Consider the following 23,878-nt stretch of genomic DNA (forward strand, 5'->3'; position numbering starts at 1 on the left):
TAAGTCATGTAGCAGAAATATCCAATTCAACCCATCAACTCAGCTCCACTATTCTATAAGATAATGGCTGATTCGATAACCCTCAACTCCACTTTCCTGCCTTTGCCCCATAACCCTTGATATGCTTAGAGTAAAAATCTGTTTACCTCAGCCTTGATTATTCTTCATGGCCCAACATCTATAGCTCTATACAGTAACAAATTCCACAGATTTACTACCTTCTAAGAGAATAAATCCCTCTTCATCTGTCCAAATTGGGAAATCCTTTACTCTGAGTTTATGCCCTCTGGTCCTATACTCTCCCACAAAGGAACAACCTCTCAGCATCCAGCCTTTCATACCTCCTAAGATTTTTATATGTTTCAATAAAGTCTCTCTTCTTCTAAACTCCAATTGGTACAAGCCCAACATACTTAACCTCTCATCATCAAAAAAAACTGCACACCTATATCAACGTAATGAAGCTTCTCTGGATTGCCTCCAATGCCAGTAAATTTTTTTTAGATAAAGCGACTAAAACTATTCACACTTTTCTAGGTGTGGTCTAACTTGCACCTTGTATAGTCTTAGCAAGACTTCCCCAATTTTATACTCCATTCCCTTTGAAATAAAGTCCAACCATTCCATTTTCCTTCCCTATTATCTGCTAAGTTTGATTGTCAACAATTTATGATTCATGCATGAAGATGCCCAAGTCCTTCTATGCTGCAGCTGTCTTCAGTCTTTCTCCGTTTAAATAATATTCAGCTCTCCTACACTTCCTGCCAAAGTGAACAAGTTCACATTTTCCACATTACATTCCATCTGCCAATGTTTTGCCCACTCACCTTGTCAATATTACTCAGTAGACTCTGTGTCGTCTTTTCCAACTGCCTTTCCACCTATTTTTGCGTCATCTGTACAAATCATATGTTCAATCTCCTCATCTAGACCATGAGTACATATTGTAAATAATTGTCGCCTTGGCACTAATCCCTAATCCACTAATTACAGGTTGGCATTCTGAAAATGCCTCTGTATTCCAACTTGCTGTCTTATATTAGTTAATCAATACTCTATCCATACTATATATCTTATTCCTGACATCATGGAGTCTTATCTTATTAAGTGGCCTTACGTGCAGGACATTATTGAATGCCTTTAAGAAATCTAAATATATTAGATTTACTGATTCCCATTTATCCATACTGCTACAACTCCACAAATAATTCTAATAGATTTTCCCCATCATGAAGCCATGTTAACTCTGCTTGATGAAATTATGTATTTCTAAATGTTCTGCTATTCTATACTTTGTAATAAATGTTAATATTTATCCAATGACTGATGTTAAGCCAACTGGCATTGTTTTTATTTCTTAAATTCAGTCTTAAATAAAGTATATGAGAAAAAGTAAGTTCAAGGAGTTGATGTACAGGTCAGCCAAGATCAGACTGAATGACAGAATGGACTTGTGTTACAGAAAGGTCCATTCCTGTTGCTATACATGAATGTGAATATTGGATGGAGGATGACACAAATAAGAAGTCTGGTCCCTGGGAAATAAAAGAGGTAGAACATAATGCATCTCTAAATTTCAACCCATATTTGAGGTTACTTCCAAAATTGCCAGTAAAGCAGTTCCCTGGGTAGCTGAACACCCAAATTACATTATTGTGCACCTACTGCCCACTTTTAATTAGATTAGATTAGATTAGATTAGATTAGATTAGATTAGATTAGATTACTTACAGTGTGGAAACAGGCCCTTCGGCCCAACAAGTCCACACCGACCCGCTACCCACCTTTACCCCTACCCCTACATTTACCCCTTACCTAACAGTACGGGCAGTTTAGCATAGCCAATTCACCTGACCTGCACATCTTTGGACTGTGGGAGGAAACCGGAGCACCCAGAGGAAACCCACGCAGACACGGGGAGAACGTGGAAACTCCACACAGTCAGTCGCCTGAGGCGGGAATTGAACCCGGGTCTCTGGTGCTGTGAGGCAGCAGTGCTAACCACTGTGCCACCATGCCGCCCTTATAATCTGGCAACCTAGCTCCTCGGGCAGCGGAGCTGCTGAGTGGTGTCTTAGTGAAACCTTTCACAAATAGAAGATATGAACAGTTCTGCTAGAGAGATTGTTTATATAACAATATTTCTGTATTTTCTCTATTTATAAATTTTTTTACGCCATTAGCATTGAGTGAGAAAGAAACATTGATACAGAATAATGTTTCAATATGGAAGTCTATATTTAATATTTTAACACCTGCTGATGATATTGGTGGCTGACAAGTTTGTCAGTTTATATGTACTGGTCTTAGCATTATGCTGCTCACATATGGAATTCCAGATTTGCATTGTGATTTGGCCCTGCAACTGTGAATGTACGTTATGTTTTGAAGGGAGCACTTTTGACAAAGTGTCACAGGGCATACACACCCAGGGAATTTGAGGGCAGTGGGCCTTACGTCATTCTGGTATAGCCTCCATCGTAGAGTCATAGAGTTGTACAACATGGAAACAGACCCTTCGGTCCAACTCATCCATGCCAACTAGATATCTTATATTAATCTTAAAAGCCCCAATTGCCAGCACTTGGCCCATATCCCTCTAAACCCTTCCCATTCACATATCTATCCAGATACCTTTTAAATGCTGTAATTGCATCAGCCTTCACCATTTCCACTGGCAGTTCATTCCATACACACACCACCCTCTGCATGAAAAATTTGACCCTTAGGTCCTTTTGTAAAATTTTCCCCTCTCACCCTAAACCTATGCCCTCTAGTTCTGGACTCTCCCACTTCATAGAAAAGACCTGGTCCATTTACTCTATCCATGCCCCTCATGATTTTATAAATCTCTACAAAGTCAACCCTCAGCCTCCAATGCTCCAGGAAAGACAGACCCAGCCTATTCAGCCTCTCCCTTTAGCTTAAACCCTCCAAACCTGGCAACATGCTTGTAAATCTTTTCTGAACCCTTTCAAGTTTTACAACATCCTTCCAATAGGGGGTATTTGTTTCGCAAAAAACATTAACATTAGCTTAATTCCTAATTTTAATCAGATATTTTTATCCTAGTCCATCGTATTAGCAGATATGTATCTAAGGTAATTAGATACATATATAATTACCTTAGGTGGAGTTATAATTCAGATCAGCTATGCTGCCAGAGTGATGAACAGGCTCAAAAACGTTACTCTGATTTCTATATTGCTGCAATATTCCTATATTTGATTCTTATAAAAATAGGCTGAATAAGAGCATAAGCTGTTACATTTTTCATTATAAATAGCAACACTGATTTTGATAACACTCTGACAGACCTGTAATTTAATTTTGATTTCCCGACAACACTGCAGTTGGGCAAAGTGAGCACTGACATGACCGAGGCAACATTATATTATATTACACAGAAATTATGTATACCTTGTAGGGCTTTAAACCATAGGAAAATGCCTCCCACATCATCACACCAAAACTCCAGACATCACTTTTGCTGGAAAACTTGAAGAAATTAATGGATTCTGGTGCATACCACTTTATTGGCCACTTGCCAGTACTTTTAGCCTAAAATGAATTTAAAAGAGAAAACAAATGATTTTATAGCAATTAGTGCCCTTGAGAAAATCAGAATGTAGTGTCATAATATTGACAATTTTTTCTGTGTTGTACTTTGGTATTAGGGTTGATCACAGTGCTAATTGTTTTGGGTGTGTATATTTAACATTGCTGTTGCTTAACCTGAGAAAAAGAGAAGGCAGAATTGAGTGCTTGCAGACTGGGCTGACCAGAAGCCTAAAATAAAATAATAATTAGCTGTTAAGAGTCATGCTCGTGTTCTTGGTATTCTTGAATAGAACATATTCCATCCTGTGATCAGATTAATTCTTAACCTAGCCTATCTTCACCAGAAACTCAAGTTGTGTATTCACCTTTACCACAATACCAGAAAAACATTTTTGTTTCCTACATTTGATGCTCTTGTGGTCTTTATCAGTCTTATTTTCATTATAATAACTGTTTTACAATCTGAATTGGGTTAAACACAAAACTATCAAAGGACTTCACTAGGTAGATTCTGAGCCAGGACAAGTAATTAAAGCCATGGTCAAAGGAATAGATTCCAAGTGACTTTTGTAAGTTTGGAGGATTTTTTGAAGATTGCATAAGAAAGTTAATATTGAGTCAGTTGATAGTTTGCTACCGAAGTTGGAGTTGTGGGAAGTGGGTGTTATGATGAAGCAGGGATGCAAAAGAGATCATAGCTGGATTGTGTACTCTCAGATGCAGGTCTTGAGCAAATAGCAAAGTTACAGTGGGACGTAACTGGTGGGATTGCAACCATGAACCCAAAGCATACCTTTATACATACACACATATATATTAGAATCATAGAATCCATACAGTGTGGAAGCAGGCCACTTGGCCCAACATGTCTACATTGTCCCTCCAAAGAGGATCCCATTCAGACCCATTCCCCTACCCTACTATTCTACATTTACCCCTAACTAACAATTCACCTGACCTGCACATCTTTGGATTGTGGGAGGAAACCTATGCAGACATGGGGAGAATGTCTAAACTCCACACAGACAGTTGTCTGAGGCTGGAATCAAACCTGGGACTCTGGCGCTGTGAGGCAGCAGTACTAACCACTGAGCCACCATGTCACCCACATATATACACACAGACATAAATACAGGCATTACATATTTTTAAAAAGACACAATCCATTACCCAAGTAAGAAACGCTTCTGTTATGCAAGTTATGAATGCTACTTCTGACAATTGTCGAATGATTGCTTCATAATCCGCTATAAATTTCATTATATCACACATAATATCTGAACTTAAATCAGAGAAATTAAGAAGCAAATACTTCAGAATGGTCGAAATCATAAAATAATATGCACATAACTTACCTTGTAGTAATTCTCCTCAGAGTTTATGGCTTTTGACAGGCCAAAATCACTGATTTTAGCATAATGCTGAGTTACGAGAAGAACATTCCTTGCAGCCAAATCCCTGTGAACATAATTTTTCTCTTCCAAGTATTTCATTCCCATGGACACTTGATGTACTAATTCAACTATATTGGTTATAGTAACATCTCTGAAAATTTAAAATATTATTGAAATATTATTACAGGAGAAGTTAAAACAAACTAGTTTCATCATCAATGAGCAACATATATTCCAAGGAATCCAGCTTTTCCTGCATGTGAACATCACATACTGATTGCTTATTACCAGTTTCTTAATATTTTCTTGTTTTTCTGCTGGCCAACAAGATTATGAGAGATATAAAATGGAATGTGATACTGGAGAAGACACAGGCAATGGAGTTTTTGTGCAGTAATTCTTTTTTCACTAGTTGAGATTGTAAGGCTGGTCAAGAGAGCTTTAGAATTGTTGAGCAAGAAAAGCACAAGAACAGGGATGAGTTTGAGGTAGGAGCTGAGGTGAGCTTTTTATGAAAGTGGACGTGGGCTCAGTGTATGGCATGAGCTATTCAACTCTGAGTTGAATAAGAGGTCAGGATACAAAGCTATCTTTTCCAACACAGCTGAGATAAGCAATGGAATTGATGGAAAGGAACATGCTTGCAGTGGAGCCAAGGACAATTCTTTTTGTGATCCTACTGTTTCAATTATTGTAGTTCACCTAAGACTGGAAATTGAACAAAATATGGCAAAATGTCATTGTAAAAGAGCAGCTGTTAATCCTATGGCCCATTACCCCAGTCACGGAACGTATAAGAATTTGGTTTCCAAAGTGGTGCAGATTCTGGCCTACCAATGAAAACTGTCATTTGTGCTGAACACAGAGTTGATCCAAAATAAGACCATAAGACATAGGAGCGGAAGTAAGGCCATTCGGCCCATCGAGTCCACTCCGCCATTCAATCATGGCTGATGGGCATTTCAACTCCACTTACCCGCATTCTCCCCATAGCCCTTAATTCCTTGTGACATCAAGAATTTATCTATTTCTGCCTTGAAGACATTTAGCGTCCCAGCCTCCACTGCACTCTGTGGCAATGAATTCCACAGGCCCACCACTCTCTGGCTGAAGAAATGTCTCCGCCCATTGAAGAAATGTAAAACTTGTATTGAAATGCAACATCTGAGCCAATGTGGTATTCTTGCAAAGCTATTTTTTTTAAAGCTATTAATAGCACTGGTAATCAGGACCCAAAATAATGAGCAGCTGGATTCACAATCAAATTGCTAGTCCATTCCTACTTTATTACAGTAAGTTAAAGAGCTCTACATCTCTGACAAGAGATTCTACTCAGGTCTCCTTTAGACAGCTCCTGTAAAAGGGTAAAGTAATGTGAGTTTAGGGCATCAAATGGGTAGGATGCCAGTTAAGTAGGTTGTCAGATGGGGAGAATTCTAGGTAAGTAGGGGATAGGGTAGCCAATGGGTATGGTGCCAGGTAAGTAGGGAGTTGGATGAGTAGAATGTCGGGGTGCAAGTTGGGAAGGGGATCAGGAATGCTTTGAGTAGTTGGGGTGGTCAGGATATCGGGTCTGGCAAAGGAGTGGTGTTCATACCCCATGGAAGTGGGGATGCACTTTTTTTTCCTGAGGGGAAAGAGGGTATTCAGCCATTAGGGTGAGGTGGGAGGTCTGGATTGAGCAGTGAGTGGGTTGTGGGTATTGGGTCCAGTGGTGAGATAGGGTTATCAGGTCGTAGGGACAATGGGTTTTGAGTCTCATGGTCGGAGACTGTCCTGGGGGCAAATGGAGGTGTTGGGTCCAATGGCAGGGGAGAGGGTGTGTTAGATCAGGTGGGAGAGGAGAGGTATAGAGTCAGAATCTGAAGACTGCTAATGGGTCAGGAGATGTGCAGTTGGGGTTTTGTGGTTGAGAAGTCAGTTTTTTAGTTGGCCAGGAGTTCGGCTATGTAATCCTCCAAATTCTCCAATTTAAATTGATGCTTTTGGAGGGTTTTAAGCACAGAGGAATTGCTTAGAAGAATTTTCAATTTGCTGGGCAATTCCCTTGGCACAGGAGGTAACATATTGGCACAAACAGAGCATTAGTTGACAAACTGGAAACAGCAAGTGAGAATAAATGGATCTTTTTTCAAATGGCAGGCACTCCAGGATGCCACAAGAAGCAGTGTTGGGCCAAGGCTATTCACTCAGACATAAGGGAATCAAATGTAACATTTCCATGTTTGCTGATGACACAGAACTGGTAAGAATTGTGAGCTGTGAGAGGATGCAAGGAGGCTTTAAGGTGATTTAGACAAATGTAGTGAGTGAGCAAACACAACAGATGGAGGACATGCTGGAGATCACAGGACTATTCTATAATTCCCCTATGCTCACTAGAGTTTAGAAGGTTAAGAGGGGATTCAATTGAAACATATCTAAAATATGTAATTCTAACATGGCTGAGCAGACTAGGTGTGGGGAGGATGTTTCCCTGATTGGAAAGTCTAAAATTGGGGACACAATCTCAAATAGAGGGGACACAATTTAGGACTGAGATGAAGAAACTTTCATTCACTGCAAGAATAATGGACCTGAGGAATTCTCTATCATAGAAGGCTGTGGAGGCCAAATCACTGAATATATGCGAGAAAGGGACAGATACATTTTTAGATGTTAAAGGCATCAAGACATGGGAAGAAGAGAAAATATATCAGTAAGACAGAAAATATTTGGTTAGATCTTTTCTGGATTTCAGCATTCAATTCTGGTTTCCTTTCTATAGGAAGGATATTTTTAAACTTGAAAGGGTGCAGAAAATATTTACAAGAAGGTTGTCGAGTTGGAGGAGTTGAATTTTAGGGAGATACGAAATAGGCTAAGGTTTTTTTTCCCTGGAGCGTTGGAGAGTAAGGGATGACCTAATAGAGGTTTAAAAAATTATTAGGGGCATGGAGAGGCTGAATACAAAGGTCTTTTGCTTCAGGCATGGGAATCCAACACTAGAGGGTGTGGGTTTAAGGTGAGAGGGGAAAGATTTAAAAGGGACCTGAAGGGCAATCTTTTCACACAGAGGGTGGTGTGTGTATGGAAGGAGCTGCCAGAGGAAGTGGTGGAGGCTGGTACAATTATAACATTTAAAAGGCATCTCGATCGGTATATGAATAGGAAAGGTTTAGAGGGATATAGGCCAAAAGCTGGCAAATAGGAGTAGATTGGGTGGCATGGTTGTTCAGTAGTTAGCACTGCTGCCTCGCAGTGCCAAGGACCCAGGTTCGATTCCAGCCTTGGGTGACTGTATATGTGGAGTTTGAACATTCTAACCATGTCTGTGTGGGTTTCCTCTGGGTGTTCTGGTTTCCTCCCACAGTTCACCAAGATGTGCAAGTTAGGTGAATTGGCCATGCGAATTCACCCTTAGTGTTCAAGGATGAGTAGGCTAGGTGCATTAGTCAGGGGAAGTGTAGAATAGTAGGGGTAGGGGAATAGGTCTGGTTGGAAAACTCTTTATTGGGTTGGTGTGGACTTGTTGGGCCTAATCACATGTTTCCACACTGTAGGGATTCTATGATTAATTTAGGATATCTGATCATCATGGACAAGTTGGACTGAATGGTCCATTTTCGTGCTGCACTACTCTATGACTCTATGAATCCATTAAATTAGCCATGATCATAAGGAACAAGAGATCACAAACTTCTTATCCTGCTCTTAGTTTCTCTGTTTCTATGTTTACAAGTGTCTTAAAGGAGGAACAAGAGGTAGCAAGATAGCAAAAGGGAATACCAGAGCTTTGCTGTTTACGTGTGGCGTCTTCTAAATTTGGAAGACACAACGCAGACTGGATGAGCACTTTGCAAAATACTTACATTCTTTTCATAAAAAATAACTCAGAGCTTCCAGTTGCCTCCCACTTCAAAATACTACCATGTTCCCTAGCCAATATTTCTGTCTTGGGCCTGCTGCAGTGCTTAAGTGAGGCTCAGCGCAAGCTGAAGAACAGTATCTCATCTTCCGCTTGGGGACCCTACAGCCGCTTGGGGACCCTACAGCCTCTTGGACTCAGTATTGAATTCAATAACTTTAGGGTCTAAACATCCGCTTCCAGTGTTTTACCCATTCCCACACCTCAGGCCCAGCCAACCGATTTTCACATATTTGTGGTTCCCACTATCAGTTTTACTTCTTTCCTGCCTTACAATCAGCCATTCCTTTGTTTGCATAACTGTCTTTCTTTCTTTCCAGATTTCTTCTCCAACTCTCTGTTTACTCTCTTTCTCTCCCATTCCTAGTCAACAGCAGAAGTACCTCATTTTCCAAACTAGTATCAGTTCTGCAGAAGATTCACCAGGCTTAAAATTTTTACTCTGTTGTCTTTCCACAGGTGCTGCCAGACCTGTTGAGTTTATCCTGCAATTGCTGTTTTTATTCCAGGGCTTTTTGCCCAAACAGATTAAAACAATACCACATCAATGGTTCGGTAATTGAAATTCAGAATACTGAAAGTGTCATGATTCAATGACCATAGATATCTTGGAGTTTGTGAAATTAGAGGAGATCATAGCAATAGAGAAGGTTCAGACCCTGGAAAATTTTAAAATTGAGATATTGTTTAACTGGAAGCTCATGTGAAAGTGAAAGCCATCATATTCTTTGAGGCTGCTCTGTCATTAGAGAGAGGGAAATGACTGTGGGGAGTTTAATCCAAGAGTCACTAATCTTATTTAAGCCACAAGGTTGAAAAGCTGCTTATCTCAGTCTGTATGGCAATTGAACCCATGTTGCTGACATTGTGTGGCATCTCAATCCAGCCATCCAGCTAACTGAGCTAACCAATTCCCATATGGGAAGCAAGGTAGGTCAGCCACTGATCAGAACATTTTAGGAGTGAAATTTTATGAGAGTAAAGAGATTGGCAACAGACATTTGAATGATCCCAGGCTTATGAAGGGTAGAAAGGTGTGAGGCTGGCCAGGACCTTGCTGCATGATCAAGGCTGTAGATAGCAAAGGTTTCAGCAATCAGGCAAAGGTATAGATAAGGGTTTCAGCGATTAGGCAAAGGTATAGGTAAGGGTTTCAGTGATTAGGCAAAGGTATAGGTAAGGGTTTCAGTGATTAGGCAAAGGTATAGGTAAGGGTTTCAGTGATCAGCAAAGGTATAGGTAAGGGTTTCAGTGATTAGACAAAGGTATAGGTAAGGGTTTCAGTGATTAGGCAAAGGTATAGGTAAGGGTTTCAGTGATCAGCAAAGGTATAGGTAAGGGTTTCGGTGATTAGGCAAAGGTATAGGTAAGGGTTTCAGTGATCAGGCAAAGGTATAGGTAAGGGTTTCAGTGATCAGGCAAAGGTATAGGTAAGGGTTTCAGTGATCAGGCAAAGGTAGAGGTAAGGGTTTCAGCAATCTGGACAATTTTATGGTTGCGGAAATAGGTAGTCAAGTAAAGGTGCAGGTGTGTGATTGGAAGTTCATGATGTCAAAATCACAATTGCAAACAGTTTGGCTCAGCCTCTGACAGTTTTCAGTGAAGCTATGGAACAACATTTGTGGCAAAGACTGAAAACAGTAGCTTTGATTTTCCTAGTATTTCTTTGGAATGAATTTATGAGCATCAAGTATTAAGTTTGAAATTTGGAACCAATGTTTTTCGGATTCATATGCATAGTTATACAAATTAACCATGTAAAATTAACCACCATTTTTGTTTGCAAAATGTTGCATGAGTATGTGATTTAAAAACTTCATGGCATCAAAAGTGTGGGCATCCATTTGAGTGACTTGCTGAAAATTGAAATATCACAATTTACAAAGAAAAACTGGACCCACTTGTGAGCCTGCAGAAATTTGTTAAGTTGGCCTTGCTCTGCAAGTTCCATCACCAGCATCAAACACTCCCTTTCACATATCCCAATCATGCGGACGATGTAAGGATTATCAAGTTGATGCATGAACTTTGCTTCCTTCATCAGTTCATCTTTTACTGCAGGATCATCACTCTTCAACACTTTCACTGCTACACTTATGTTTTTCCTGTTAAAACAATTCAAGACACAATGGGATGAATTTTAATTTTTGGCAGTATGTGGGATTGGGATTAACTTGGGAGCATTAGGGGAGAAGAGCTGACAGGTTCGAAATTGACATCCAATATCAGTAAATAATGGCATATAATTCAAATAATGAAATGCTGCATTTTTCTTTAAGAACATTAAAATATCACTTCAACTAATTTATTACCTATTCAAATAAATAGTTGGATTAAACACAATATGTTTTATTTATTAATTTATTTCAAAGAGGAAGCATCTAGAACAAGGTGCTTATTGTAAACCTTTTAGTTAGCTAAAACATAAATATTAGCAAGCTGAAGATAGTGTTTATCTTCCACTCTGAAGTTTGCATCAGTGTGTACTATCTAATTCAAAAATACTTACTTCCTCATTTTATAAACTCCTTTCTTCACTGTACCAAAGTTACCAGACCCAAGTTCCTTTTCTTCTAGTGTAAGGCAATCATCTTTCAAATACAGTGTTTTCTCCTGCAGCTCATCGGGGTCAGCATATGGGCTTTCATAGACATTGGTATCCATAGGCATGGCATCTCTTCGAGTACCTGTCACATGACAGAGGTGTGTTCAGTGCTGACCTTGATTATTAGTTTGGCACAGAAAGCATTACAGAGATTTTCAGAGACAAAGCATTTGAGTGACTTGGCAGCACTAAGCTATAGTACTTATATAACACTCTTTGATCACCTTGAGTGCATACATGCAATGTTTTAATTATTGGATTTTCATCAAACAGTGAAATTTCAAAGGTTAGATAGAGCACATTGGATGATTGACTGTGATAGTTAATTTCTCCGAGTTCTCTAAATAATTTGCTGTGACTCCAGAAAAAAGTGAGGCATTTGTTGGTTTTTAGCTGAAGTTTTGGTGTGCAATCAGGGAAATCTACATTGAGATTTTATTCCAGCATGTGAGTTTAATATTAAGATTAGATTACTTACAGTGTGGAAACAGGCCGAAGGGCCCAACAAGTCCACACCGCCCCGCCGAAGCGCAACCCACCCATACCCCTACATTTACCCCTTACCTAACACTACGGACAATTTAGCATGGCCAATTCACCTGACCTGCACATCTTTGGACTGTGGGAGGAAACCGGAGCACCCGGAGGAAACCCACGCAGACACGGGGAGAACGTGCAAACTCCACACAGTCAGTCGCCTGAGGCGCTGTGAGGCAGCAGTGCTAACCACTGTGCCACCGTGCCGCCCACTATGTATTAAGACATACATTGCTGATTTAAGCCACCACGAAATCACCATTTTTTGAGGATAATATTCTCTGCTTTGTAGTTTTAAACTATTTCTCTAGCAAACATAGAGCAAAGGACTGGAGTATGGGTCATTATCAAGGAGGTTTGATGAATTACTGCAGTGCAACCTGTGTGGATGGTACACACTGCTGCCACTCTGTGCTGATAGTGGACGGAGTGAATGGTTAGAGTAGTGGTTGGGGTACCAATCAAGCAAGCTGCTTTTCTCTGGATGATATTGACCTTTAGTGATTATGAAGCCACACCCACTCTGGCAAATGGAGAGTATTCCATCACACTCCTGCCTTATACCTTGTAGTGGGTAGGCTTTAGGGAGTCAGGAGCATCAGGATCTCACTGAAGAATTCCCATTCTCTGTTCTGCTTTTGTACCATTTGTATATGGCTATTCCAGGTATGTTTCTGATCATTGGTAATTCTGAAGATGTTGACTGGGGGGGATTCAATTACAGTAATACCATTGAATATCAAAGGATGATCATCAGATTTTTTTTATTGTTTGAGCTGTTTAATTACTGGGACTTGTGGCATAAATGATGCTTGCCATTATCAGATCAAATGTGTAGGCATGAAACATTATTCATATGTTAATATTTCAAAGATGAAACCAGATAACTTTAAAAGCATTAGGAGGTAGGATCATTTTTGCTGGAAAAGCAAGACCTTTGCTGATATGTTTTAACTTGTTAAATGTCCATATCACTGTGCACAACTGAAGGATCGTAAGATTTGGCTGCTCTTGCCTGGCTGTACAAGGTAAGTCAGCCTTAGTCACAACTGGGATAAAAATTTATTTTCTGTATCAGAAAAATAACATCATACAGATTTCCCAGCACTGTGATTTGAAGATTCTTAAGCAAACTGACTGGGGTTACATGTGTTGGATCAGAAAATAGCAAGGGTTATAATGTTGTTAGACAGAAGCATTATTTTCCAACCTGCATTGTTAAATTACATACAGTGCTACAGACTGCCTTCTGAAAACCTACCATGGTAACCAATGACAAATCAGGCAAGCTGGAAATAAGTGTCTTTACATTTTTTGTAACAGCAATGTGCATGTTTGTTCAGCAGTGAATATTTCAGTTAATTTTTCTAACAGAATAAAAAGGAGTAACTATCAATAATTGAAAATAATTTCATGACTTACCTGCTTCTGCTCCTTTATTGTGTCGATTTGGCCTGATCATGTATGGATTAAGATTTGCTGCACTAAAGGAGCGATCAGCTATGCTTGACTTCTAAACAAACACAAAATTAACATTTAAAAATGAGGGTATATTTTAATTTAAATATCACTTAAAAGACAGACATGTTGCCAAAGCTTTTCATCTTGCACTCAACAGGCAGAACGGAAGAATACCAAATTTCAAATGATCATAAAAATTTATACTACAGGAAAAGCTTTGTCAACGTATCTCTCCTTTCAGCAAGAATCAAGTTCTATAATGTCAAGCAATATTTTAATTTAATTATTTGTTAGTGTGAGGCTTATTGTTTGTACACAGTTAACAGAGGCAAAAGAAATCTCAAGACCATTCCACTCTAAGCATGTAAATAAAGCATGCGCCACAATTTTTGTCAGTGCGTCATCTGCCAAATAAGTGTAGGGATCTGAACAAAAGTGTAAGTAGATTAATAAGAGGTAGAAGAATCAGTAAAAGGTCACCTATACTACAATTTAAAAGAAGTACATTCTTAGGCAAAGAAATAGAGTGTAATATAATTTATTCCAATTTCATTCTCCTAATCTGAAGTTTAAAAATCAAAGAATCATATTCAAAATAACATCAGTGGAGAAATTTTGACTGAGATTACGGTTGCAATTAAAATCTATCTTGTTAGGTTAGGGACGTCTGTAAAGTACTGCTATTCTACAGTTAGAAATGGATGTCCCTAACTCAAACTCATCCCTGACAATGCTACACTTTTGATCTCAATAAATGTATTTCCCAACAAAACAAAATTCAGCAACTTACACGTTACATGTTCCTTCAACTTTATTCCTATTCAATTCCTGATTACCAAAGTTTCTCTGTTGTTCTCATTCCACTGACATTATCAACCTTTCTCTTTCTTCAACCATTATTCCCATCTCTTTTGAACTCATTATAAGAATTGCCTCACATAAAAATACATAGGGAATTGGACAGGCTGGCAGATGGAATACAGCATGGGTAAGCGTGAGATTATGAACTTTGGTCAGAAGAAATGGACGCCGACTGTTTTCTAAATGGGAAAAGTGTTTGGAAATCTGAAGCACAAAAGGACTAGGAGTCCTAGTTCAGATTGTCTTCAGGTTAACAGTTAGAAAGGCAAATGAAATGTTAGCATTCATTTCAAGAGGGCTAGAATACAAGAGCCAAAATGTACTGCTGAGGCTGCATAAGGCTCTGGTCAGACTGCATTTGAAATACTGTGAGCAATTTTGAGCCCTGGACCTAGGAAAGGATGTGTTGGCACTGCAGCTGGATCCAGAGAAGGTTTACAAGAATGATCCTGAGTATGCAAGACCAGTTATATGAGAGTCATTGAGGACTCTATACTTGTTGGAATTTTGAAGGATTAGATTAGATTACCTGCAGTGTGGAAACAGGCCCTTTGGCCCAGCAAGTTCACACCGACCCTCTGAAGAGTAACCCACCCAGACCCATTTCCCTCTGATTAATGCACCTAACACTATGGCCAATTCACCTGACCTGCAGATCTTTGGGGTGACGGATCTGGTTGAAACTCATTATACTGAGAGGCCCAAATAGTGTGGACATTGACAAGATGTTTTCACTTGTAGGAGAAACTAGGATCTAAAGTCACAGCCTCAGGTTGAAGGGATGATTCTTTAGAACTGGGGTGAGGAGGAATCTCTTTTGCCAAAGAGTGGTTAATCTGTGGAACTTATTGCAGAGGGTTATGGAGGCCCTCTGCAATAAGTGTATTTAAGAAAGGAAGTGTCTTGATGGGTAAGACGCTCAAGGATTATGGAAAGAAGGCAGGAAAATGGAGTTGAGAAGGAAGAAGTGAGGACTGCAGATGTTGGAGATCAGAGTCAAAACATGTGGTGCTGGAAAGGACAGCCATAAGGCAACATCCAAGGAGCAGGAGAGTCAACGTTTCGAGCATAAGCTCTTCATTAGGAATGTGGGTGGGGGCAATGGGTTGAGAGATGAATGGGAGGGGACTGGGGCTGGGGGGAAGGTAGCTAGCAATGCGATAGGTGGATGAAGGTGGGGGGGTGTTGGTGATAGGTCGGAGTGCAGGGTGAAACGGATAGGTAGGAAGGACAATTCAAGAGGCCGAGTTGGAGGGTTGCATCTGGGATAAGGTATGGAAAGGGAAGATGAGGAAACTGGTGAAATTGACATTGATTCCGTGTGGTTAGAGGGTCCCAAGAAGGAAGATGAGGCATTCTTCCTCCAGTTGTCAGATGGCTAGGATTTGGCGGTGGAGGAGGGCCAGGTCTTGCATGTCCTTGGTTGAGTGGCAGGGGGAGTTGAAGTGATCGGCTACAAGGTGGTTGAGTTGTCTAGTGCGTGTGTCCTAGAGATGTTCCTTGAAATGTTCCGCAAGTTAGCATCCTGTCTCCCCAGCGCAGAAGAGACCACATCGAGAGCAAAGGACACACGAGTTGAAGTGTTTGGAGGTGCAGGAAAATCTCTGTTAGATGTGGAAGGATCCTTTGGGGCCTTGGATGGAGGTGAGGGGGGTGGCATGGGCACAGGTTTTACACCTCTTGCAGTGGAAAGGGCAAGTGTTGGTAATGGAGGGTGGGTTGGTGGGGGGCATGGACCCAACGAAGGAGTCATGGAAGGAATTGTCTCTGTGGAATGCTAAAAGGCGTGGGGTGGGAAATATATCTCTGATGGTAGTGTCTGACTGTAGGTGGTGGAAATGGCAGAGGATGATGCATTGTATCTGGAGGTTGGTGGGGTGAAAAGTGAGTTCCGGGGGTGGGGTTCTGTCCTTGTTGCGGCTGGAGGGGGGGGGGTTCAAAGGCAGAGTTGCAGAAATTGGAGGAGATGCACTGGAGGGCGTTGTTGACCAAGTGGGGGTAAATTGCGGTCCTTGAAGTAGGAGGACATCATGGGTGTTCTGGGTGGACTTGGTCCTACTGGGAGCATATGCGGCAGAGCTGGAGGAATTGGGAATAAGGGATAGCATTCTTACAGGAGGAGGGGTGGAAGGAGGTGTAGTCCAGGTAACTGTGGGAGTTGGTGGGTTTGAAGTATTGAGTCTGTGTTGAGTTGGTCACCAGAAATGGAGATGGAAAGGTCCAGGAATGAGAGGGAGATGTCCAAGATGGTCCTGGTGAACTTGAGATCAGGGCAGAAGGTGTTTGTGAAGTTGATGAACTCTTCAACCCCCTTGTGGGAGTATGAGATGGCCCCGAGACAGTCATCGATGTAGTAGAGGAAAAGGTGGCCAATCCACAGTGTAACTGTGGAAGACGGACTGTTGCATGTCCCCGACGAAGAGGCAGGCATGGCTGGGGCTCATGCGGGTGCCCATGGTTACCCATTTGGTCTGAAGGAAGTGGGAGAATTCAAAGGAGAAATTGTTGACGGTGGGGATCAGTTCAGCCAAGCAATCGGAGAAACATATTGGCCATGATCAAATGACGGATCAGACTTAGAACACAGAACATAGAACAATACAGTGCAGAACAGGCCCTTCAGCCCTCAATGTTGCACTGACCTGTGAACTAATCTAAGTCTATTTCCCCTACGCTACCCCATCATCATCCATATGCTGATCCATGGACTGTTTAAATACCCCTAATGTGGCTGAGTTAACTACATTGGCAGGCAGGGCATTCCACGCCCTTACCACTCTCTGAGTAAAGAACCTGCCTCTGACATTTGTTTTAAATCTATCATCCCTCAATTTGCAGCTATGCCCCCTCGTACATTACCCTCGGAAAAAGACTCACTGTCTACCCTATCTAATCCTCTGGTCATCTTGTATTAAATCCCTTCTTAGCCTTTTTCTCTCCAATGAGAAGAGACCCAAGTTCCTCAGCCTTTCCTCATAAGACCTTCCCTCCAGATCAGGCAACATTGTGGTAAATCTCCTCTGCACCTTTTCCAATGCTTCCACATCCTTCCTGTAATGGGGTGACCAGAACTGTACACAATATTCCAAGTGAGACCACACTAGCATTTTGCACAGTTGCAGCAAGATGTCACGGCTCCAGAACTCAATCCCTCTACTAACAAAACCTAACACACCATATGCCTTTTTAACAGCACTATCAACCTGGGTGGCAACTTTCAGGGATCTATGTACATGGACATCATGTACTTGATGATCCAAATGGACTAATTCTGGCCCTATATCTTATGGTCTTTCAGTATTATTAGCTATGCAAGTATTTTTAACCTGGATTTTTAAGTTACAGTACATACAGCACTTTGATAAAATTCTTTCTGATGGCAACTATAACTTGCTGTTTCACCTCCATGTTCTTGTTAATTCAAGCACAATTAATGGTTCCAATGTCATCTCTTACACAGGACTGTGCTCTTGTTATTTAATACTACATGTCCCAACACAATGATTACTTGATTAATGCATGCTCCCACTGTGCATTTGTGGAATTTTAATGATCAGAAAGTCACTGGTTGTGCAATGTGATTCCTGGTATTCCCTGTAAGAATAGCTTTCAACAGGGACTGCCAAATCCACCCTAGCATCTGTTTAAACGTTTTTTTTTATGTTATGATGTTCAGGCAGTCACTATTATTGTGTCTCAAGGTTGCATTGTTTGTTTCCTCCTATCTACATGCTATTGCGTGGAGACATTGTTAGGCATAGGATCAGTTTTCCACATCTACGGTGTGGAATCATTCAAATGTTTCCATATCTGTAATTACCATTCACACTATGGCTATCTTTTACCTTACAATTTTCAGATTGGTTGAAACTGTCTACATCACAATAGTGACAAAACTAACTTGTTTGCCTTCCAAAAACACTGCTATGAAATGCATAATCCAAAACACTGTGGTTCCAGAACCATCTACCTCACCCACTAGACAACGAACATCAAAATCATTGCCTTTATTCTCAAATGCTTCGGAGTCTTTTCCTGGACTAATTGTCTCCAGGCTGACATGATACTACGTACTATACTTCCGATGTCCCCATCTTTCTTTTTGGAGACTGGCATTTTAATTTTCATGTGTTCTCTTTCATTGAAAGCTCAGACATTCTTCAACATGAAAATGGTTGTTTAAAGCAAGCTGTTTAGCTTCTTTAGACTTGGGGAACAGTTATTTTCCTGTCAGTAACTTTAAATTAGACCACCTCAATTTTTAATTGAGGGGAAACATTTAAATATAGATCCTATCCAAATTCAACCAGCATCATGATAATCATATTAGAATTCATAAGACAAAACAACCCTCTTCAGCATCATTTCATTGTTCTTTTGTTATTATGTTTATGGAATGAAAGGTGCAAGAGGATTGCCACTGGTAGGTGGATATATTTGGTAGAATTGAATTTTATTGACTATCAATTTTCAGTTCAGTGCCTAGATGAAACTCACAATCCCACACTATATAGCAGCACTTTGAAAAAGTGTATGGAGTTAGTCTAACTGTAACATTTCTATTTATAAGCATAAGAACATGTATTAAAATATTAAAAACCAAAACAGATCTGTTTATTGTATTATCTTTCACATCTGTGACAACAGAGGGCAGCATAGGACCAGTTTGTTCTGAGTCATCACTTCTGTCTCGTCACTAGGGAGCTCCCTATTCACGTTCATAACTGTACCGAGGCTACTGAGTTATCAGAATGATCGCTGCAGCTGAATTTAATGATTTTCATGCTCAACAGATTAAACCAAAAGAAGATTGGGCTTGTTCTAACAGTGATGAAAAAAGGTCACTATTCTCATCTTCTTGTAATATAATGTGATGCCTAGCTATTTGTGTGCGGGATAGAGTGCTGCCACCAACCTTTTCTCCTTTGCTGGCCTAGGGCTTTGAAGTAGGCTGTGATGAAAGATGACAACAAATAATTCTTCAATGAGAGGTGGAACCCATTAGTGAACCTACTTTTATTAAGCAAGCAATGTGGTTGACTTCCTTTCCCCACTCACATTCCTGATGAAGGCCTAATGTCCGAAAAGTCTCTGCTCCTTGCATGCTGCCAGACCTGCTGTGCTTTTCCAGCACCACACTTTTTGACTCTTAAGTGCCCGCTGGGCAATTAGGGATAGGCAATAAATTCTAGTTTAACCAGCGACACCCACATCCTGTGAGTGAATTTAAAAAGTGCTGTTTCTTCAAACAGTTTGAAACTTGCATCATTTTACCGATGTTTGAGAGGCAACTGATAGGACAGGAAATTGCCAGGTTGAATTTGTCCTTCTTTTTATGCACAGGACATTCCTGGAAATTCTCCACATTACTGGGTAAATGCCAATGTTTTAGCTGTATTGGAAAATCTTTGCTAGGAGTGCATCGGTTTCTGGAACATCTTGACAGAACATTGTCAGGGCCATAGTCTTTGCAGTATCCAGTTTCTCCAATCATGTTTTGACATCACAAGGAATAAATTGAACTCACTGCAGACTGACAACTGTAATGCTGGCGACCTCTGGAAGAAGCCTCACCCAACACTTTGAAGCAGATAGTTGGAAATGCTTCAGCTTTATCTTTTACACTGATGTACTGGGCTGTCCTATAATTGGAAATAAGGTTACTTGTAGAGCGAGCGTCATCCTGCAGTGACTTGTTTAATTATCTGCATCATTTGTGGCAGGACTGCAGAAGTTAGATCTGATCCATCTGTTGTTGAATCAATTGGACCTGTCTCAATTGTTTCTTGTACTATTTGGCACAGAAGTAGTCCTGTTTTGTAGCCTTACCATGTTGACAGATCACTTTTAGGTTTGTTTGGTGTTGCTATTGCCCTCTTGCACTTTTTGTTGGACTAGGGTTGATCTGCTTCCTTGATTGTAATGGTAGTGTGGGAGGTTTTTTGGGCCATTTGGTTGCAGATTGTGTTGGAGCACAGTTCAGCTGTTGATAATGACCTTGAACTTTTTGAAGTCTATCCAATTTAGAGGAGTGATAGTCCACACAACATGTTGGAGAGTATCCTTAATGTGAAGAGGAGATTCTGTCTCTACAAGTAATCTGCGGTGGTCACTGTTAATCTGGCATGGACAGATGAATCTGCAGTAGCAGATTTATGAGGATGAGGTCAAGTATGTTTTTTCTCTTTTTTGGTTTCCTTACCATCTGCTGCAGTCTCAGTCTAGCCGCAATACCCATTACAACTCAACCAGTTCAATCAGTAATGGTGCTGTTGAACCATTCCTGGTGGTGAAATTGAAGACCCACTTAGTATACATTCTGCGCTCTTGACACCTGACATGCTTCCTCTAAGTGGTGTTCAACATTAAGGAGTACAAATTCATCAGATGAGAAGACAGGAGGAGTGAGCAGTATGCCTAGGTAGTTTCCTTGTCCATGAATGATCTCATGCCATGAGTCTTCATTCTTCAAGGAATCTACAGTCAATGTTGAGAATTCTCAGGCCAATCTCCTTCCTGACCATATACCTCAGTGCCACCATCTCTGTGGAGTATGTTTTCTTTTTAGGATAGGAAATACCCAAGGATGGTGATGATGTTGTCTGGGACATTGTGTATAATGCATGATGCTGTGAATATAATTGCTACTTGACTAATCTGTGAGATAACTCCCTCAATTTTGGCACTCCACCCCAAATGCTGATAGGTTGACGGTTGAGAGATCTGTGTTTGCCATTGTTGTTTCCAGTGTCTTTGTTGATGCCAGGTGGTCTGTGCACTTTCATTCATTGCTTGAGAACCATTCTTTGATTTATACAACTGAATGCCTTGCTAAGCCATTTCAAGGAGCAGTTAAGAATATCCAAGGTTTTTTTTTACAATAATCGACAATAGTCAGTTGTCCTAGATCCAGGACATTTCTACAGGAGCTCCTCAAGCCCTCCAGCTGTTTTATCAATGACCTTCCCTCCATAAGTTCATAATGTTCACTGATGCTTGCAAAATGTTTTGCACCATTCTCAACTCATCAGATAATAAAGCAGTACACACCCAATTGCAGCAACACCTGGCAATATCCAGATTTGTGCTGACAAGTGACAAATAGAGGTTGGTGGAGAGACTTTGCTGAGGAACATTCTGAGAGGCCGGCTCAGTTATGACAACTGAATAGCAGAGTGAGGAAGAATCCGTTATCCTAGAACAGTAAGCCGCAAACATTACAATACTATAATGTTTTCATCCATCTCTCCTCCTCTAATAAGAGAGAGAGAGAGAGATTTAGAGAGATGTTAGGAAGCTTGTTGTAGCCTAGAAGTAGTTAGTCTGATTGTAAAGATTGCATTGTAGTTTAAGTAGCCAGTTAGTGCTGCTGCTTGATGTGGGTGCGGGTTTAGGTGAATACTGGGCTGCAGTGACTAAAGCGAGCAAGGTAAAGGCACAATAAGATTCATTTATCATTCTTAGTGTAAAAGGGAGAGGCAGTTAGGACAAGGCTGTGCTCCTTCTGCCAGATGTGGGAGATCTGGGAATAGCATTGAGAGTGTGTTGCTGGAAAAGCACAGCAGGTCAGGCAGCATCATAGGAGCAGGAAAATCGATGTTTCGGGCCAGAGCCCTTCATCAGGAATGAGACTGGGAGCCTCGGGGTTGGAGAGATAAATGGGAGGGGGTGGGGCTGGGAGAAGGTATCTGAGAGTGAAATAGGTGCATGGAGTTGGGGATAAAAGTGATAGGTCAGAGAGGAGGGTGGAGTGGATAGGTGGGAAGGAAGATTGACAGGTGGGACAGGTCATGAGGGCAGTGCTGACCTGGCAGGTTGGAACTGGGGTAAGGTGGGGAGGGGAGATGAAGAAACTGGTGAAGTCCACATTGATGCCCTGGGGTTGAAGAGTCCTGAGGCAGAAGATAAGGCATTCTTCCTCCAGGCGTCGGATGGTGAGGGAGCAGTGATGGAGGAGGCCCAGGACCTGCATGTCCTCGGCAGAGTGGGAAGGGGAGTTGAAATGTTCGGCCACGTGGTGGTAGGGTTGATTGGTGCGGGTGTGTTGGAGATGAGCTCTAAAACACTTTCCAGTCTCCCCAATGGAGAGGAGACAGCATCGGGAGCAATGGGTGTTTTCCAATCCTGTGGTGGCAGGGAAGAAGCCGAGAGTGGAGGGTGGCTTGTTAGGGGATGTGGACCTGACCAAGTAGTCGTGAAGGGAATGGTCTTTAAGGGTGGGAGGGAAATATATCCCTGGTGGTGGGGTCCATTTGTAGGTGGCGGAACTTAGATTAAATTAGATTCCCTACAGTATGGAAACAGGCCCTTTGGCCCAACAAGTCCATACCGACCCTCCGATGAGTAACCCACCCAAACCCATTTCCCTACCCTATATTTATCCCTGACTTATGACCTAACATTACTGGCAATTTAGCATGGCCAATTCACCTGATCTGCACATCTTTGGATTGTGGAAGGAAACCGGAGCACCCAGAGGAAACCCACGCAGACACGGGGAGGATGTGCAAACTCCACACAGCCAGTCGCCCGAGGCTGGTATTGAACCTGGATCTCTCACACTGTGAGGCAGCAATGCTAACCACTGAGCCACCGTGCTGCCCCTAAAGGTCAGCTAAGAAACCTCAACACTGCAATGGCTGGGAATCAAACTGGGCTCAACTGCTTGGAAGGCACCTATGCTCACCACTATACCACCATCACCCCTATGACTACATAGGTGCAATTAGACTAGCTTTTACTTTTTTAAAATTGAATTCAAATTTCACCATCTGCCATGGTTGGATTTGAACCTGTCTACATAGAGGAAATGTCGGTGGATGATGCAATTCATGGGGAGGTCAGTGGGGTGGAAGGTGAGAACCAGGAGGGTTCTGTCCTTGTTGTGGTTGAAGGGGTGGGGTTCGAGGGCAGAGGCTTGGAACATGGATGAGATGCATTGGAGGGTATCTTCAACCACGTGGGAGAGGAAATTTCGATCTTTAAAGAAGGAGGCCATCTGGTGTGTCCTGTGGGGGAACTGGTCCTCCTGGGAGCAGATGCAACGGAGGCGGAGGAATTGGAAATATGGGGTAGCATTTTTAGATTAGATTAGATTAGATTAGATTAGATTAGATTAGATTAGATTAGATTACAGTGTGGAAACAGGCCCTTCGGCCCAACAAGTCCACACCGACCCGCCGAAGCGAAACCCACCCATACCCCTACATTTACCCCTTATCTAACACTACGGGCAATTTAGTACGGCCAATTCACCTGACCCTGCACATCTTTTGGATTGTGGGAGGAAACCGGAGCACCCGGAGGAAACCCACGCAGACATGGGGGAGAACGTGCAAACTCCACACAGTCAGTCGCCTGAGGCGGGAAATGAACCCGGGTCTCTGGCGCTGTGAGGCAGCAGTGCTAACCACTGTGCCACCGTGCCGCCCTTAATTTAAGGTCGGGGTGGAATGTGTTGGTGAAGTTGATGAACTGTTTGACCTCCTTGTGGGAGCATGAAGTGGCACCGATGCAGTCATCAATGTAGCGGAGGGAGAGGTGGGGAGTGGT

The 23,878-nt window shown here is 41.6% G+C and overlaps 1 protein-coding gene across 2 annotated transcripts in view; it reads right to left on the minus strand.

Annotated features, from left to right (window-relative positions):
* syk (spleen tyrosine kinase) overlaps positions 1 to 23,878 on the minus strand; it is a 199,035-nt gene that overhangs the window by 13,901 nt on the left and 161,256 nt on the right. Inside the window, exons 8-12 of one of the 2 annotated variants that reach the window (XM_043714053.2) lie at positions 13,427 to 13,517; positions 11,372 to 11,549; positions 10,764 to 10,967; positions 4,917 to 5,106; positions 3,421 to 3,561 (exon numbers count right to left, since the gene is read on the minus strand). In XM_043714053.2, the coding sequence (XP_043569988.2) occupies positions 3,421 to 3,561; positions 4,917 to 5,106; positions 10,764 to 10,967; positions 11,372 to 11,549; positions 13,427 to 13,517 (804 nt within the window). The remainder of the gene's footprint in view (positions 1 to 3,420; positions 3,562 to 4,916; positions 5,107 to 10,763; positions 10,968 to 11,371; positions 11,550 to 13,426; positions 13,518 to 23,878) is intronic. The other variant, XM_087997072.1, reaches the window with a different exon arrangement.

This window comes from Chiloscyllium plagiosum, unplaced genomic scaffold (assembly GCF_037043375.1).
Source record: "Chiloscyllium plagiosum isolate Xiang-an unplaced genomic scaffold, Cpla_swu_hap1 HiC_scaffold_2, whole genome shotgun sequence".
Classification (NCBI taxonomy): domain Eukaryota; kingdom Metazoa; phylum Chordata; class Chondrichthyes; order Orectolobiformes; family Hemiscylliidae; genus Chiloscyllium; species Chiloscyllium plagiosum.